General features: G+C 34.8%; 1 protein-coding gene across 4 annotated transcripts in view; it reads right to left on the bottom strand.

Moving 5' to 3' along the window:
• Positions 1–21118, bottom strand: part of LOC127852740 (uncharacterized) — a 110317-nt gene that overhangs the window by 21479 nt on the left and 67720 nt on the right. For all 4 annotated transcript variants that reach the window (XM_052386696.1, XM_052386694.1, XM_052386697.1 and 1 more), the window contains 3 exons: positions 11726–13779; positions 6420–6513; positions 3881–3943 (listed from right to left, as the gene is read on the bottom strand). In XM_052386696.1, the coding sequence (XP_052242656.1) occupies positions 3881–3943; positions 6420–6513; positions 11726–13779 (2211 nt within the window). The remainder of the gene's footprint in view (positions 1–3880; positions 3944–6419; positions 6514–11725; positions 13780–21118) is intronic.

Here is a 21118-nt window from a genome sequence, read left to right as displayed (position 1 = left end):
TGGCGCGACACACCGTCCAATGATGGTGAACAAATGTACCAAATGATTTTTAAATCTCACAATGAATGACATAGTTGTGGCCATCTCAAGCTTATTTATGGCAATTTTTAACCTTTGAACTCAAAGTGTGACCTTGGAGATATCAATGTAATTCTTTCGCGCGACACACTGTCTAATGATGGTGAACAAATGTGCCAAATGATTTAATATCTCACAATGAACGACAAAGTTATGGCCCGGACAAGCTTGTTCGGCCTGCCAGCCTGCCGACATTTAACAATCTAGTAACCAGTTTTTTCCTTCGGAAAACCTGGTTAAAAATTACCCAATTACACTGTTGCTTGGGTTAATATCGTGCTTAGTTTCCAGGTAGCATTTCTATTAATTTTTTAATAAAACTATATTGCATACCTAACAAATCAATCTTATCAAGCAATTAAAATCATTGTTTATAACACATTATAACCAAATATTCATTTGATTATCTATTCAATGTATATGTACTGCTGTGAACCATCTCAAGGATCAGTCAAACGTGTCTGGCATTGAAGGACAAATAAAATGGGTTGAAACTGAAAAAGAGCATTTATTCCAAGTTCCATAAAATAAACTATGAAACTTACATTATTTTGATTTATTATTATGAAAGATATTTGGCTTTTTTTACAAGGAAGTTATATCCTGAAACAGGTCATAATTGCCTCAGACAAAACCGAACATATCACAAGGAAGTGTAACTAATACTAGGAAGAAGAAACTAGAACCACATAATTTTTTCATTATATCCATACATGCCAGAATTGTTCAGGTCCGAATCGGGACATTCCATACAAAATTGTCGGGATATTTGACCAAAAAGCAGGACACTTAAAACGATCAATCATTCCACCTTTACTTAATGTCACATATATATTTTAACTCATGGTTCTGCCAGTTGTGAAACTATACATTTATTATTATTACATGATCTCTTGTGAATTAAAATTGATAATCAACCAAAATAAACATGTCTCCTCAATTAACATTTTTTTAGCCCGCTTTTTTGAAGAGTACATATGTTTCCTCATTCCTGATCGAGAGCACTGTAAGCACTGTATTTGTTTAGTGAAGGACAGTATCTTTATAGTGCACTGTATATTCACTTGATCAATGTTCACTGGTAGGGGATGTAATTCTTGACTACTTTGTTACCTTTTTCTGAACATCTAAGTGTGTTCCTTCCAAAACAAATCCACTGAAGGAATGTATATTAACTTCCTGTTTTTCAAATAAAATTGGGCAAAAATTCTCATGTGGTCGTGACGGGAATGCGCGTTTTGTTATGTGTGTAATGCTAGTTCAGATTGAATTATTCAGATTGTGTGACAAGATCTCTATCCTGTGAAGCGTTGCAATAGACACATCAAAAACTTCCTGTTTTTGGTATTTGTTAAATCATGATAACGATAAATAACTTCGCTGTATTTGTATTTGGCTTTTAAGACAAAATAACTTCCCTGAATGGTTGTTTACTAGATAGCTATCAGAGTAGCACATTACATTAACCTTTGTGTGAGTTACAGAGGAATACAGAGCTGAATGGCTTGCCATTGTTTATAATGTCTGATTTAAATAAAAGATAAAACAAGATCACAGAATAACTCTTCCTTGAGGTGAACATGGTAACAATACACTTTTGTAATAACAAACTCTTGGTTCAAAGCCGGGACTCAGTTGGTGCAGACTTGTTGAACCATATCTAATAAATCTATTTGTCAAACAACTGTTTCTTTCTCAGCTTATTTTCATGGAATACTAGTGGATTATCAACACCTTCTGAATTATTGTATGAGTCCAACAGATTCACCCTAAAGGCAAACACATATTTGTCCATAGCTCTTATTAGGGTATCCATTCCTAAAATTTACAACACCTCAGATAATCACAGTTAGAGTTCAGTGTAAAATTATACATCGTTTTTTACGAATGTCGGGACAAAAAGTCTCATATCGGGATGCCGGGACAAAGGGCTCAAAAGCAGGACCGCCCCGCCGAGATCGGGACGTCTGACATGTATGATTATATCATTTAAATTGACATTCTTAACTGTTGACAAGTCAGCAATATCAGATAACAACTTCTAGCATTGTTTGAAAATTCCATTGATCAATAAGTGCTGCATGGCACAGGGCGTCTTTATTTAAAATTGGAATATCAATAACCCAACTTTAATAAGAAGACACAATAGAAGAACAAATTTGATTTTCAAATTTATTATAAATGCATTATGTCCACATCCATTTCATGATTGTCAAAATAATAAATCAAATATCAAATTTTCTGCTTTAAATCAGTTTGCGTTAGTGTGGTTATAATACAGTTTGTATTATATTCTGTTCAGTACTTCTAAACTAAACAATCGGACAATTACACTGCTAATAGCCACAATAGATATATGAAAAAATATTTGGCTACAGACATACCTTAAGCTGTAACTATTTATTCATTAACTATCATAAATTAAACAAAAAAGATTTATCATTACAACTTTGCATTGTGCATCTATATAAGGACAAGAAACCGTCGGAGACGGGTGATGTTCCCCAAAGGTTTTGTCACAATATTGCACTATATATTCAGATAAAAGGAAACGTCTTCAGGGGCATTACTTTGGACAAAATAATACAATGGATGGTTTAGCAACTTAAAAATTTCAAAGGGCCATAACTCTCTAAATAAATCATCTAACCAGAACCCACTAATAACATGGGCATCTCCTCAAGGTAGTTAAGCTTCCCATAAAGCTTCATTGTATTCCAGTTAGTAGTTGGGGAGAAATAGCCCAATGTACAGTTTATAGAAAATTTTAAAGGGCCATAACTCTGTGAAAAATCATCCAACCATAACCGGCTGATAATATGCACATCTCCTGTTGGCAGTGAAGCTTCCCATAAAGTTTCATTGAATTCCCGTAATAAGTTGCTGAGAAATAGCTCGGACAAGAATTGCACTATATGTACAATGGAAAATTTCAAAGGGCCATAACTCTGTGAAAAATCATCCGACGAGAACCGGCTGATCATATGCTCATCTCCTCTTGGTAGTGAAGCTTCCCATAAAGTTTCATTGAATTCCGGTCATTAGTTGCTGAGAAAGAGCCCGGACAAGAATTGCACTATATGTACAGTTAATGGAAAATTTCAAACTGCCATAACTCTGTGAAAAATCATCCAACCAGAACCCGCTGATAATATGCACATCTCCTCTTGGTAGTGAAGCTTCCCATAAAGTTTAATTGAATTCTGGACTATAATTGCTGAGTAATGGCCTGGACAAGAATTGCACTATATGTACAGTTAATGGAAAATTTCAAAGGGCCATAACTCTGTGAAAAATCATCCAACCAGAACCCGCTGATAATATGCACATCTCCTCTTGGTAGTGAAGCTTCCCATAAAGTTTAATTGAATTCCGGTCATTAGTTGCTGAGATATAGCCCAGACAAAAATTGTGCACGGACGGACACACGGACGGATGGACGGACAGACGAAGTGGCGACTATATGCTCCCCCCAAAATAAATCTTAGGGGAGCATAAAAAAAATCCGCCAGAGAAAACACAGTTTCCATTCTGGAATAAATTCATATTTTTGATTGACTAAGTTAAACATTTGCTTTTTGTCAATCCAGGATTGAGTTCACCAATAATAGGTCTTAATTTATAGAGGCAAACTAAAGCACAAAGCTGAATAAGGCAATCAATTTACAGCACAACAATAGACAACCAATCAAAAAGCAGAGACACAGATTTCTGTCTAATGGGTAATTTCGTTAAGGTTGTCAGTTCAGCACCCAGCCAATTAATGGTTAGGGGTTAGGGTTCTTTCCTGACAAGCTCATACCTGCAAAAGCTCCATGTCCGACTGGTCCTCCACCAAACATGTCTGATGGCCTGATGCCTGATACTGAAAGGTCCACAGTACATAATTATATGTGACATGTTTAATCATGTACCATCATAATACTTTTTTAATACTAGGAAGTAAAAAACTAGGCACTTACCAGTTACTTATTCTTGTTAATGAATTGGTACTGGTTCAAACATTTTTTTTCTTTCAAAGATTTATCATTTGATTATCAATTTTACATGCTAACTATAAACACATTAAATAAACAAGAGTTCCGCGGTCGGAGATGACCGCATTGAAGCCGGATTTTTGATTTAAATGACAGGAAAGTACCTTTCGTGTTTTTGTCAATGCAATACTTAAATTACTGAAATATTGTTCAAAGGTCAAAATGAAATGTAAGTACTTTTCAAGGCATGAGCAAACCTTGTGTTATGTTTTGAATGCATGCATATACATGAACAACAATAACATTTAAGGTCACAAATATGAACTTGCAAACCTTCATGTCAAGTTTGAAGACTCTATGTCCAAGCATACCAAAGTTATAACAATTTTAACATTTTAACATTTAAGGTCACAGTGACCTTGACCTTCAAATGAATGACATTGAAATGACCAGTGGTCATCTTCTAGTACTGGCCAATCTTTATTTCAAGTTTGAAGACTCTAGGTACAAGCATACCAAAGTTATAACATGAAATAAGAACTTTAACATTTTTACATTCAAGGTCACAGTGACCTTGACCTTCAAATGAATGACCTTGAAATGTCCAGTGGTTACTTACTAGTTCTGGCCAACCTTCATGTCAAGTTTCAAGACTCTAGGTCCAAGCATACCAAAGTTATAACAACTTTAACATTTTTACATTCAAGGTCACAGTGACCTTGACCTTCAAATGAATGACCTTGAAATGTCCAGTGGTTACTTACTAGTTCTGGCCAACCTTCATGTCAAGTTTCAAGACTCTAGGTCCAAGCATACCAAAGTTATAACAACTTTAACATTTTTATATTGAAGGTCACAGTGACCTTCACCTTCAAATGAATGACCTTGAAATGACCAGTGGTCATCTGTTAATCCTGGCCAACCTTCATGTCAAGTTTGAAGACTCTAGGTCCAAGCATACCAAAGTTATACCATGAAATAAGAACTTTAACATTTTTACATTCAAGGTCACAGTGACCTTGACCTTCAAATGAATGACCTTGAAATGACCAGTGGTTACTAACTAGTTATGGCCAACCTTCATGTCAAGTTTCAAGACTCTAGGTCCAAGCATACCAAAGTTATAACAACTTTAACATTTTTTATATTGAAGGTCACAGTGACCTTGACCTTCAAATGAATGACCTTGAAATGACCAGTGGTCATCTGTTAATCCTGGCCAACCTTCATGTCAAGTTTGAAGACTCTAGGTCCAAGCATACCAAAGTTATACCATGAAATAAGAACTTTAACATTTTCGAGCACGCCGCCCGCCCCCCCGCCCGCCCGACAACATCAATCTATAAGCCGAGATTTTTTCGAAAAAAATCCAGCTAACAAAATCAATTAAGTCTATTTAGAATCTTTAATCATGCAACTACATGAATCTGATTTAACGCTTGTTTGCCATTGATGTCAAACATTTAATGGGCTTCATTTTGATTTTATGCTACTCTTTAGTTATAGCAATTGAAAAAGAGGTTAAAATACAAATAATACAATTTTTGACAGTTCTGTATTAAACAACCTTGAGACATAATCAATTTTATGGACACAAAATCTTTTTTTTTAAGCAGATGACTATTTAAGTAATTACTGAACAAAAACTTTCAATCTTATTCAATTTTAATGAACTGAATAGAATTTAGTGTACAAAAACAAATTATTCGGTGTGTGCAATGCTCTTACTTAAACTAAACAGGCTTGTGAGTTTATTTAACTAACCTCAAACTTATTAACCATAGGGTGTATCTTGATTTGCATTCACCCAAAGCATTATTCATGGTTGTGGTAAAAATGTTAGTGCAATAACATTACCACACATCCTACTCATGCCACAACTAACCTTAGGTAAATACTCACAACAAATACTTTCAATACACTCATAATAGATCTTACTCTAACTTGTACTCTATCTTCATGTACTATGGTCTTTATCTTCTTAACCTCAAAACCATTAACCACAGGATGTGATTACATCATTCTTAATTTGCTTTCGGCCAAAAGCAATATTAAATTTTGCGGTGTAATGCTAGTGCAATATTATCGTTGCACATGCCTATCCTGCTGAAAGTATGCCCAAACCTTAGATAATACCAGAAAGAAATACTTTCAGTTCTCATAAAAATAATCCCAAACCCATCCTTAAATACATTACAAGATTTGATCACTATCAACATGAACATGAAACTACATGCTGTGTACACATGTCAATACCAGTAAAACATCTGCACTTTCTGTGACAAATCCCAGATGTTATCCTTTATGTAAATCTCAAGGAAGGTGCAGTGTGATTTTCAGAGCAGTATGTCCACATGATCTTACCACTGCGATCCTGATCACTGTATCCAGCCCTGTGTATGTGAGCCTGTCTGTTCTCTGGGTCTTCAGTTGGCTGAGCCAGAATGCTTCGTGGGCCCTAGAGTTATACGGTTAATTACACCAGTGTACATGTAGCTTATTTATAACATACAAACAACACATATATATAAATAACATCTCTTATTTTGTTTCCCCCATGGCTAATGGTTGTTAATGAAACTAGAGCTGTGTCACAGACGTGACGAATACCCCCACATGCCGCATTGACACAGAATATTTTGCATGTTGTCTTCAAAAAAACAGCCGACACCATGCTCAATTTTTAAAATGCGCTAAGTGACCCCATGACCTAGTTTTTGACCTGGCATGGCCCATGTTTGAACTTGACCTACACATCATTTAGATACAACTTCTGACCAAGTGTGGTGAAGATCGGATGTAAACTACTCGAATTAGAGTGTTTTAAACATTGCACATGGTGTCCGTTCTTTAAGTGACCCTGTGACCTAGTTTTTGACCTGCCATGACCAATGTTTGAACTTGGCCTAGACATCATCTAGATACAACTTCTGACCAAGTTTGGTGAAGATCGGATGAAAACTACTTGAATTAGAGAGCGGACAACATGCTCAATGTTTAAAACGCACTAAGTGACCCCTTGAACTAGTTTTTAACCCGGCATGACCCATATATGAACTTGACCTAGACATCATCTAGATACAACATATGACCAAGTTTGGTGAAGATCGGATGAAAACTACTTGAAATAGAGAGCGGACACTTAATACGGACCTACCGACAAGCTCACTCCTATATCCCCCCCCTTAACTTCGTTTGTGGGGGTATAAAAATAATTGCCTTTGCAACTCGATTCAAATGACAATGATATTAATTACACAGAAATTCTTAATGGATGATCTTATTATAAAAATGTTTAATATCACGTCTCAAATGACACTAAACATTCAAACATAACTATCTAATTTCTTTACAATTCGTTGTTAGGTTGCAAAGGTAATATTGGAAGTTTAAATTGTTTTACTACAATGTTACCCTTGTAAATGTGAATCACAGCGAGGTCATATTTGTGTCCATAAATGTAAGTAAAATGTTGCTTTATCTGAATACTGGTTTACGAATTCATTAATTATGAGTTAATAAATAACATTTAACAGAAGTGTTGCTTGCATTATCAAGTGTAAATATCTCATTGATTTTTCATTTTGTGTTCCTTTAACAGTTAACTTTCCAAATGCTGTCATGTTCCACTTGTGTGAACAATGAGAATTAAAAGCAGTCCTTGAAAACACAATCATTATTTCCATGTCATACATTATACTGAAAGTCTGCTTATTTAATCAGACCAACTGTTCATTTATTAGTTGCAGTATGATAAAGCAAGTATTGAGATCACAGATAAAGCTCAGCATACTTTTGTAAAGGTACAATGTAAGGCATTTACAGAGGAAAATTATCATATTTTTAACAGATAAAAACTAAATATTTTCACATTCCAGATTATGATAGTGAAATTATTATGAAAGCTTGCATAATAGTAAAAGTGTGTTCACATTACATAATCAATATTTTGTTGGGATGTAATTGCTGTTTTGGCCTTAAAAAAAGGTTCTTAAAAGTAAACAGAAACATATAAAACCTGTCATGTTTAAAAATACTTAGAAAACTTGAAGATTCAAGGCCTTTAGAATAGATTCATTGACGTTACAAATGTCAGCTGTTAGACATTCAATCCAAGCCTACATCAAAAATTTGTTTTGAGAATAATGAATTCTAATCCATAATATTTATTCTACACAAAGCTGTGTAAAAGGCAAAACTAAATGTCTTCTCACTGACCCACATGACTGAGGCTGACTAACATGTCCTTATGATCAATACTTATATAATTCATCACGCAAACAGTGTTCGACACTAACTATTTTGAGTAAGGAGTTCTTTGGACTCCCTTTTTCTGAAATTTTGGAGTCCGACCATACTTCAGGAAGTCCAAAAATTATGATACTTTTTATACCGAATTTTTCGGTTTATGACACATCTTAACCATAAATTGTTAAATCCTCTTTCTCGTTTGGTTTCAGATCGAAGTTCAACGTGACTGCTGTTCAATATTTGTTTTCATTTGTTATCTCAGATTGCAAAATTATTTTACACATGCCAGTAATATTAAAGCTAATTATTGTAATTTAAAAACAAAATTCTATGATGCATTTATATATACTTGCTTGTTGAACCTCGATATTTGTTGTAACAGCCCATTGCTTTATACATGTTCCCTATAATAGTTAACATAATATAACAAAGCCAACTAACCGCCACAAAGTCAATCAAAATATTGATTGATAGTGACATTGGGTTATTTACGCACAACTGATTCACAGTCGTTCCCATCCTCAGTGCCTTGGGACCGTTAAAGGTGCATTGTGTAAACAATTACGGGTATTGTGATGATGTTTATAGTGATTAGAGACTGTTCAGCGAAAGCTAGTTTTACACTCCGAATTATTTTAGTAAAAAACGACCAAGGTTGGGTTCATTCAGAGTTTGGAGTTTCTCTTATTGCTACTTGCAAGCACTGCAAAAAAGAAACCAAAATACATAATTTCGGATTGTTTTGTTTTGTTAATGTGTTTAAGCAGCACGATGAGTGGCTTTTTTTCCCGGATGTTAAATGATGCGGACATTCTGATCTCGCGATACGGGATCTATCTATCTATCTATCTATCTATCTATCTATCTATCTATCTATCTATCTATCTATCTATCTATCTATCTATCTATCTATCTATCTATCTATCTATCTATCTATCTATCTATCTATCTATCTATCTATCTTTCTCTGTATACTGCCAACCGCTCTTTCGAGTATTAGAGGCAGAGGGACATTATCAAGTCCGTTTCCTGTGAAGAACCAGTACTAGGTGTCTATGGAGGAGATAATGAGAACGCTCCCCGAGTGGGGTTCGAACCCACGAACTCCCGATCGCTAGGCGGACACCTCATCCACTACACCACCGCGATTTTATGATTTTGCCATAATTCAAAGATGATTCCGTTCTTGTTAGTTTTGAACCCAGACACATGATATGAGAAGGATGACCTTGACCTTTCACCACTCAAAATGTGCAGCTCCATGAGATGCACATGCATGCCAAATATCAAGTTGCTATCTTCAATATTGCAAAAGTATTCATAAAATGAGCGATTTTGGCCAAATATATTTGACCTCTGACCTTGAAGGATGACCTTGACCTTTCACCACTCAAAATGTGCAGCTTCATGAGATACACATGCATGCCAAATATGAAGTTGCTATCTTCAATATAGCAAAAGTTATTGCAAAATGTTAAAGTTGGCGCAAACAGACAGACCAACAGACAGACCAACAGACAGGGCAAAAACAATATGTCCCCCACTACTATAGTGAGGGACATAAAAACCCTGCCCTAACGTTTTGAGAGAAAACATTTTTTTAAATATTAAGTCTTAAAATATGTCTTCATCATTTGGCGTGGCCGGTTTTCACCCGAGGGACGATTTTTTTTAAACTTGGTAAAGGACCACAATAAAATGATACATGCTAAAAACCAAACTTCTTGACCTTGCGGTTTCAGAGAAGACTTTTTTTAAGTGTTTGCTCCATACATATAAAGCAAGTAACCCTCAGAGAGGGGCAAATTTTCACCCCAGGGTATTATTTAAAAAAATTAAACACTTCGGACGAACCATAGATTAACAAGAGTGACTTCTAAATAATACCGCCCTAAACTACTTTCACCTTAAGTCGTATTTTGGAATGGATATAATCATTTTCCTATTTAGTTGAACTATCATGAGTTCAATTGTTCTGATGATTTCACAGAACATTTGATTCTAAGATTGTTCAAAGTTTCACCCGCATAAGGAAATCGTCTAAGCCCACTGGTACTCATTTTTTTCAGTAGACCTGAACCCTTTTCAAACTCGGCAGATATACCATTTAAAAAGCATTCGTAGCAAGTTTCATGAGGATTTGGAAAACATGTTACTTCGGGAATGTTGAGAAATTTTTCATTTAATTTGACATGGTAACCACATTTTTTAATGCAGTTTTGTAAGTTATCCAATTGTCATTGAGACCAATCTTCTGACAAACGTTCTTATAAATTGGAAACAAATATAATCTCTAGCGTTAACAATGTATATTTTGATAACGGACCATGTAGGAACGATGATTAAAAATGTGCAAAATGTAATCACAAAAACTCACTGTAAGTAAGTTGTGCTCAATATATCTAATAAGGACTCTTGCTAGGTACATCTGTGTAAGATGTGACAGAGCACTGTGAACAGGGTTTTTAATTAAAAAATGTGTTAACAGACTGGGATCCTTTACGTTCCAAGTTGTTTCACTTAAACTGGTGAATGGAATTAAAAGTTTTTGCTTACATAAACTATTCAATTGACAATAAAAGTTGTTTCATCATTATAATACAATAATAAGTATAAACAATGCATCTTCTGAAAACAAACGTGTAGACCAGACAGGGGTTTTCATGGGATGAAAGAAAAATACTATTCAAGTGCATAGTCACAATGATGGTATTGTTCTGGTTTTGTATATGCTTCCGACATCACTTAGTTTTGATTGAACACTTCTCACTATGAATAGACCAGCTGTCTATAATCTTCCTTGTTAAGAGGAACCCTTACAGTTCTCAAGCAGTGGTTGAAGTGTGCAGTTATGACTTGGTATTAAAAACTTCCTTCTGCAGTATGTTGAGGGTGAATATTAAATTATTACAATTTTAAAGTGACAGTAAAAAAATGTACATAAGGTTTTTATAGACAGTGTTCGACAATGACTATTTCTGAGTTAGATATTTTTAAACAGACATTCTGATTTTGCGAAACGAAGGGATTTTTTTATATAATTCAAAGATGATTTCGAATGAGTCCGACGGACATCTTTGGCACAAAAACAAGGAGTCCGAGTCTCATTTCCTGGAGTCTCGGACCACGGGACTTCCGTTAGTGTCGAACACTGCGCAAAAATGAATACAATAGTTTTGTGTACATACATTAATAATGAACAAAATAAACTTATATAAAAATACTAAAAAAAGGTGGCTGAATTTTTTTCATTTGAATTGGACCCATCTCTCTTTATTTTTACTTGATACATCAGGTTATATCTCCGATATAAAAAAGGGAACTTTGAACCCGAGTTAATTTCACTTTATATGCAAGTTCAAAGGCTGATAATAGATTTGGTTATCAAATATTTGTTATCCATAAATAAATATAACTACCTCTTCAGACTCGGTAATCTGTGCATGGCCAAGGCGTTCTGTAAGTGGAGACACAGGGTTCTGAGAGGTTGATGCATTTCTACGTGCAGCTGCGGCAGCATCCAACTGCCGAATAGTCTCAGGTGTTGGCGGGTGGTTGAAGTTTGCCGGGCTGCGACCATGAGGGAATATGGAACCAGATGGGGTTGGCTGAGAAATGGAACTGGATGGGGTAGGTTGAGAGGCACTGGTTGCAGCGGGAGACTGGGATACACCAGTGGCCGAGGCATCTCGTACATTCACATTGGCAGTGCTGGCGGCTCTTTGGGGTCCATCGTCTGCCGCAATTGATATATTTCTACGTGTACCCTCACCACTGTTGTTACGGAGAAGTGGGCAGTTTGGGGACATTCTTCTATGAGTCTCTTCAACATTTTCTAATAATGTCCATTCTTCACGCATTGCATCACATGCAAAGCATCTAGTGGCATTAGGACCTTGATCGTGATCATGATAGAAACCATTTCTAGCTAGTGCAATGCCATTTCCTTCACCTTCATAATTGTGGAACGTTATGAACCTCAGCCATTCAAACTGTAATTCTTCCTCATGCGTCAATGGTACTCCAGTGTTCACTCTATTAAAGAAAGACCTAAGTCCATTTACAATAACAGTTTGGTGCAACTGATTATCATTATCTAAATAAAATCTCTGAGCAACATCTTTTGCTATTTGCTGTAATTGTTGTTGTGTTTCGTCACAATATGCCCTAAGAATAGTTCTCCAAGAAATCCATGAGTCTGAATCTGTGCTTGTTTGAGTCATTATTCCAGAATCGTCACTATGAAGCTCCCTTCGAATCAAAGTTTGTTTGGATAACTTATCACCCATGGGCTTTCTCATAGACCCACTGCCAATCATTGTTTGGGGGATATCACACCGCTTTTTTATCCTAGTTTTATCCATTTTAAATGTTTTCTTTTTGACAATATGTTCAGGGTCACAATTTACATTTCTGTGACCTTTTTTAATATCTTTGTCAGAGTTATGCCGCCTTATCACATGCAATTTCTTAGACTTAAGCTTCACTGTTTTGTGCAGTTTATTTGAGTTTTTATCAACACTTCTCTCAAAAGAGCTATCTGTTGAATAAACCATGCATACAGAATGCATACTAAGAGGAGAGTGAAACAGTGTACCTGCTTTCTGCCTTTTCTTTCTTCGTTTTTTCTTCTTGTTCCTTTCATTCAATGGATTTTCTCTAAATAAAGGTGAGCTAGAAGATTTAGGAGAAAATGTTTCTTTATTTTCTTGACAACACACATTATTGTCATCCAAAGTATCATGATCATTGAGAACCGGTCTATTGTCATCAATTATTGAGGTATGACCTATTCTTAACTCACCAATTATAAAGGTACATGTATGACCTATTCTTAACTCATCAATTCCTGAGGTATGATCTATTCTTAACTCAACTTCATCTGCAACAACTTTAAATGTGGGTTCTAAATTTGTCTCTGATTTGCAAATGCTTTGCATTTGATCTTGAACAGTTTCTCTACTATCACTGTGGCACACTAGTACATCTTGCACAGGTTTTGGTAGACCCTTACGCTGCTCATAAATTCCTTCATTACATGTGGTTTCTAATTGATCAAAACCAATACCAAAATGCATTGGTGATGTACAGCTTATCTCCTCAATGCTTAATATTTCCTCAAGAAGACTGTCTTCTTTGCTTTTCACAGATTTGCTTTCAAAGTGGTTGCTATTAGCACTCTTAGAATCAGTACTGTCTTTATGAATGCAAGTACACACACCCCTCACACAAGTGCCATTGTTGTTAATTTTTGTTTTGTCTTTATTAATAATAGAAATGTTGTCTTTTTGTTTCAAGGAAACTTTTTTGTAGTCATCATAAGCATTAACATCTCTATCAAGTTCCGATGCATCTTTTGTTTCCGATGGAATATGACCTTCATTATCACTTATAGTTTCTGAGCCTACTCCCCTTGTGACGTCATCATATTTTGATACAAAACTGGAATCACAGTTGCTGGCTGACTGTTCATCTGAAATATAATAAACAAGATATCTTGAGAATACAAATTTAGTCTGATCATACAGACATAATTTATAATGATTACTGTGTATAACCTTTTTGAAAAGAGATAAATAATCTAGAGCATTAGAACATAGACAATAATGAATATACAATAATACATGTAAATCAAATCATAATATCATAATTTTGTTAAAATAGTAAGAATAGTATGTATCCTTTCATTAATTATATGATTAACACACGTACATGTGTAAAATGTATGTGTAAATGCAGTTTTTGTGAAATAAGTAAGTCTGGATTAAGTGAGCTTTCCATATCCAAAATTATTGCGAAATGTTCTAATTATAAGAAATATGAATGTCGATGAAATTTCTTTTCATTTTTAGGGATGTGTTTTTCCTTTCTAAACAAATGTTTTCAATGAATATGATTGATATCTGCAATACACGAATGTTGATGAAAATCCTTAATTTAATATATCTGGTGATGTTTTTTCTTTCCATAAATATATGTTTAGCTCAAATGTATTCGTAATAAGTATGTTTAAGTGAAGATTTTTCCAAATTATTCAACATTATTGCTTAATTAATAATTATTTAAATTATAAACATATAAAAAGTAGAAAGAAAAAATGAACCATCATACATTGTTGCATTCAGGTTTAATTTGTGTGAATCATGAAGACATTAGTTTGTTTGTCACATGTTTGTGTTTCACCATACATAATACATCACCCATAAAATTACATATTATATATTTTCATATGTTGTAAATCATGTATTTTAATGTAAATAAGTCCCTATGTTTGATTGTAACCACAATCATTCATTATACCTTTAAGCCTCCTTATGTACATTTTGTTATTTTGTTCTTATATTGTATGTTTGTGTTTAAATTGCTGAATTGTTTGTGTCTAAACATGCAGAAGCTGAAAGTTATGAATATTGTATTATATATATTGCTTCAAGACACCTGTTTTGGGATTCATATTTTACAGCTCATTTTTCATCCTTTTATAAATGGATAATCTTAAATTAATTTCATACAACTGTAGGGGTCTAAATAACACAAAAAAACGTAGAGATGTCTTTGATTTCTTAAAAACAAAACAAGCCCATATTTATTGTCTCCAAGACTGTCATTTTACTCCGGAAATTAAAAATAAAATATATTCAGAATGGGATGTCATTTTAGTTTTTAACAATCTAATTCAAGAGGTGTTTGCATTTTATTTAAAAAAAACATTCAAATCACAGTAAATAAAATTGAAAAAGATTCTATTGGTAACTACTTACTATTGGATTTGACATATATGAATAACAGTTTTACCTTATGTACATTATATGGGCCCAATAAAGAAACGCCAGCTTTTTTTACAGATTTTCACACTGACACGTATATAATATGTGGAGACTTTAATTGTGTACTAGATGTCAACTTAGATTATAACAAGGGCTGTTTGTAAAACATGCATGCCCCCCATATGGGCTGTCCGTTGTAGTGGCAGCCATTTTGTGAATACGATTTTTGTCACTGTGACCTTGACCTTTGACCTAGTGACCTGAAAATCAATAGGGGTCATCTGCGGGTCACGATCAATGTACCTATGAAGTTTCATGTTCCTAGGCAAAAGCGTTCTTGAGTTATCATCCGAAAATCATTTTACTATTTCGAGTCACCGTGACCTTGACCTTTGACCTTGTGACCTCAAAATCAATAGGGGTCATCTGCAAGTCATGATCAATCTACCTATTAAGTTTCATGATCCTAGGCGTATGCGTTCTTGAGTTATCATCCGACAACCATTTTATTATTTCGGGTCACTGTGACCTTGACCTTTGACCTAGTGACCTCAAAATCAATAAGGGTCCTCTGCGAATCATGATCAATCTACCCATGAAGTTTCATGATCCTAGGCGTATGCGTTCTTGAGTTATCATCCGGAAACCATTTTACTATTTCGGGTCACCGTGACCTTTGACCTAGTGACCTCAAAATCAATAGGGGTCATCTGCAAGTCATGATCAATCTACCGATGAAGTTTCATGATCCTAGGCGTATGCGTTCTTGAGTTATCATTCAAAAACCATTTTACTATTTTGGGTCACCGTGACCTTGACCTTTGACCTAGTGACCTCAAAATCAATAAGGGTCATCTGCGAGTCATGATCAATGTACCTATGAAGTTTCATGATCCTAGGCCCAAGCGTTCTTGAGTTATCGTCTGACAACCACCTGGTGGACGGACCGACAGACTGCCAGACCGACATGAGCAAAGCAATATACCCCCTCTTCTTCGAAGGGGGGCATAACAATATAATTGATACTTTCAGATATCTTAATGACACTATCCAACAATATACATGGAGACGGTTAACACCATAACAACAGGCTAGACTTGATTTTTTTCTTACTTCAAATAATCTGTCATCAAAAATTAGAAAATCTACTATTGATTCATGTTATCAGTCAGATCATTCCATAATCGACTTAGAAATAAGTTTTGAGGATGTAGTACATGGAAAAGGGCTATGGAAATTCAATAATTCACTTTTAAAGGATATCGACTATTTAAACTGCATTTTTACTCTAATAAACAAGGGCTGTTTGTAAAACATGCATGCCCCCCATATGGGCTGTCCGTTGTAGTGGCAGCCATTGTGTAAATACGTTTTTTGTCACTTTGACCTTGACCTTTGACCTAGCGACCTGAAAATCAATAGGGGTCATCTGCGAGTCACGATCAATGTACCTATGAAGTGTCATGATCCTAGGCCAAAGCGTTCTTGAGTTATCATCCGAAAATCATTTTACTATTTGGGTCACCGTGACCTTGACCTTTGACCTTGTGACCTCAAAATCAATAGGGGTCATCTGCGAGTCATGATCAATCTACCTGTGAAGTTTCATGATCCTAGGTATATGCGTTCTTGAGTTATCATCCGAAAACCATTTTAATATTTCGGGTCACCGTAACCTTGACCTTTGACCTAGTGACCTCAAAATCAATAGGGATCATCTGCGAGTCATGATCAATCTACCCATGAAGTTTCATGATCCTAGGCGTATGCATTCTTGAGTTATCATCCGGAAACCATTTTACTATTTCTGGTCACCGTGACCTTGACCTTTGATCTAGTGACCTCAAAATCAATAGGGGTCATCTGCAAGTCATGATCAATCTACCCATGAAGTTTCATGATCCTAGGCGTATGGGTTCTTGAGTTATCATTCAAAAACCATTTTACTATTTTGGGTCACCGTGATCTTGACCTTTGACCTAGTGACCTCAAAATCAATAGGGGTCATCTGCGAGTCATGATCAATGTACCTATGAAGTTTCATGATCCTAGGCCCAAGCGTTCTTGAGTTATCGTCTGACAACCACCTGGTGGACGAACCGACCGACAGACCGACATGAGCAAAGCAATATACCCCCTCTTCTTCGAAGGGGGGCATAAAAATGTTAAACAACAATACTGTATCCCTATTTACAACTTAGAAAACATAGAAAATATTCCCAATAGTGACATGCAATTTGTTATCAACGATCAATTATTCCTAGAAACACTACTTATGGAAATTAGAGGTAAAACTATTTCATTCTCATCACATAAAGCTTAACAGAACAAAAACCATGAATCTACTTTAATTAAGAAAATAAATTTACTTGAACAATCATTAAATGAAGCTAATTCTGAACAACTTCGAGAACTACAAAATGAATTAGAAAATGTTAGAGAAAATAAACTTAAAGGCTCTCTTATTCGTTCCAGAGCTAAATGCATAGAAGATGGAGAAAAACCATCTAAATACTTTTGCTCGCTAGAAACAAATCATTACACAAACAAGTCGATACTTTTTATTAAATTAGAAAATGGTGCTAGATTAACAGATCAAAATGATATTTTAATAGATGCTGTTTCATTCTATAAAACCTTATACAATAAAAATGAAAACAAAATTAAATACAATATAAAAACTGATTTAGAAAATATTAATATACCAAAGTTGAATAAAGTTCAATCTGACTCAATAGAAGGGCTGCTTAATATTGAAGAAGTATCCATAACACTCAAAAATATGAAACATGACAAAAGTCCAGGCTCTGATGGATTCGCAGCTGAATTCTTTAAAGTATTTTGGAATAAATTAGGCCATTTCCTAGTGAAAAGTCTTAATTACGCCTTTATTAAAAATTCGTTGTCTATTACACAAAAACATGGAATTATAACTTGTATTTCAAAAGAAAACAAGCCGCGATGTTATCTGAAAAATTTGCGACCGCTAGCATTATTAAATGTTGTTTACAAACTAGCATCTGGTTCCATTGCAAATAGATTAAAAACAGTACTTGACATTTTAATCTCTAAAGATCAAACAGGTTTCATTAAAGGTCGATTCATTGGTGAAAACACTAGATTTATTAATGATATATTGAAATATGCTGAAGATAATAATTTACCTGGATTACTAATGACAAATGATTTTGAAAAAGCGTTTGATACTCTGTCTTTTCAGTTTATCGAAACAACTATTAGTTTTTTAAATTTTGGACCAATGCTTCAAAAATGGATATCTATGTTCTTGCATAATACCATGGCCTCCATACAAATAAATGGCTTCTTGTCAAATACTTTCTGTATAGAGAGGGGATGCCGTCAAGGTGACCCTATCAGTGCTTACATTTTTATTATCTGTGCAGAAATTCTTGCCATTAAAATAAGAGATAACAAAAAAATAAAAGGTATAACTATAAATGACATAGAATATAAAATATCTCAATTTGCTGATGATACATGTTTATTTCTAGATGGATCAGAATCATCTCTTAATTGTACACTAGACATGCTTCATGAATTTTCAAAATACTCTGGACTTAACATACATTGTAAACTACGAAAAAACTAGTTTAATTTGGATAGGTTCTATGAAATATAGTACCAGATCAATAAAAACTAAATACAAACTTACATGGGGAGCTACTACCTTTAAAGTTCTTGGAATAATGTTTGATATTAATTTAGACAACATGATCATGAAAAATTTTGATAATAAAATAGAAAGTATTAAAAGTTCAATAACTCATTGGAATCGCAGAAATATTACTCCTCTAGGAAAGATAACCATTGTCAAATCATTGTTTCTACTTTTACTTACTCATTTATTTGTATCTCTTCCATCACCAAGCAAAGACACCATGAAAACAATAGAACAGCACTTGGGCAGGGCCAAGCAAAATTAAAACAAGGGCCACATTGGCCCTAAATCGCTCACCTAAACAAATTTAATAGCCTTAGGCCCAATCGTAATTGACAAGAAACAAATTTTCTTGAACAAATTTTTAGGGGAGCCTTTAAGGATCATCCTTGTAAAAAAAAATTGAAAATCCTACGAGCCCTTTCTGACAAGAAGATTTTTTAAGGTATTGACCATATATGGGCATGGCGGCCAGCTTGGTTATGTGACCAATTTTTTTTTTAACAATATTTTTTTTTCGTGACGTAGGAATGCTCCACATGAAACTTGGTTGAAATTGGCTCAATGGTTTAGGAGGAAAATATGATCTGCTCAGGAACGCTAAAAAGTGGACTTAAACATTGAGATAAAAGGAATTTTTGCTTGTTTTGAAGAGATTCCTCTTTTTTCTCAAAATTGACAAGATATCATCCACTAAACAGGCAACCCATGTTCGCATAAGGAAAAGGGTAACTTGGAAAAAAATGGTATCCATTTAACCCTTTACCAATCAACATATTTTGGACTGAACAATTTCTCAATTTCCCACAATGATCCAACCCTACCAGAGCAATTTCCTAAGCAATAATCACCTCCCATTTTAAAAATGGTATCCATTTAACCCTTTACCAATCAACATATTTTGGACTGAACAATTTCTCAATTTCCCACAATGATTCAACCCTACCAGAGCAATTTCCTAAGCAATAATCACCTCCCATTTTAAAGGAAAAATAATTTCTCATCAACAAAACTACAGCATTAATTGATTTCTGGTAGTTAACCCTTTTCCAAATTGAAAGAGGTTGCAGACGACAAATTAAATTATAATGGAATAAGAAGAAACTGATTTAATAGGGTAGGAAGCATTGTGATGAAAGAAGAAAATGCTAATTTCAGCAATTTCTCCTTTTATTTCAATGATTTCCACAGTCACAAACATTTGCAGAAAGAATTAACTGTTTTGGGTTAAGGGTTTATGTGGTCTGCAGCAAAGCCATCAGAAGAGAATCGTGTCAGAGAAACCTGGCCTGTAGCCAGCAAATCCATTGCTCTAATAGCACTATTAATTGGAAAAAAGAGTACACTATAATTATTTCTAAATCTGCCATCTCAAGGAGATAATTCTGGACTTAATGGTCCGATGTTGCTCATTTTCGACAGGGCTCGAGTTTTCATTGATATGAAGACACTGTGCAAGTTTGGAAAGAATTGGATGAAAAATTTGGACTTTATTGCATAAACACCATTTTCTCAATTCAAGGGGAGTTAATTCTGTACTTCATGGACCAATAATGCTAATTTTTGTAGGGTTCGTGTCCTCATTGATATAAAGACACTGTGCAAATTTGGAAAGGATCGGACAAAAAATGTGGAAGATTTTTTAAAGTTTTCACAAAATAGGCAAAAACGAATAAACATGCAAAGTTCAACGAGCTCCTGCGGCCATGTTTTTTTGACGAATCAAATTTCTTTGAACAACTTTTTCAGGGGAGCCTTCAAAGGTCATCCCTGTGAAATTTTTTGAAAATCTGATGAGCAGTTTCTGACAAGAAGATTTTTTAAGGTTTTTACCATATATGGTCATGGCGGCCATCTTGGTTATGTGATCAAATTTTTATTAACAATTCTTTTGTCCCATGACCTAGGGATGCTCCACATGAAATTTAGTTGAAATTGGCTCAATGGTTTAGTAGAAGAAGATGTTTACAAATTGTTTACAGACAGACAGACAGACGGACGGACGGACGCCGGACGGTGAGTGATCACAATAGCTCACCCCGAGCTATCGCTCAGGTGAGCTAAAAACAGTAATTGTTAATGAGTATAACGATGGTGGGTTAAATATGGTTGATATATGTTCCTTTGAAAAATACATGAAAATAACATGGATTAAGAGAATAATGTCAGGCGAAGGAAATTGTTATTCATTGGCAAAATCGGTCATAGATTTTAAGACAATATTCAACACTGGTAAAATGTATGCCGAAAAAATATGTCTACACCTGAAAAATAAATTTTGGCTCGATGTTTTGAAAAACTATATATTGTACGTTGAAAAGCTGCCAATAATAGATAGTGATGATATTCTGGATATGCCTCTATTT

Source organism: Dreissena polymorpha, chromosome 12, assembly GCF_020536995.1.
Source record: "Dreissena polymorpha isolate Duluth1 chromosome 12, UMN_Dpol_1.0, whole genome shotgun sequence".
Taxonomy (NCBI): Eukaryota; Metazoa; Mollusca; class Bivalvia; order Myida; family Dreissenidae; genus Dreissena; species Dreissena polymorpha.
Note: the sequence above shows the minus strand (reverse complement) of the source record. Positions and strands in the feature narration are given on the sequence as shown.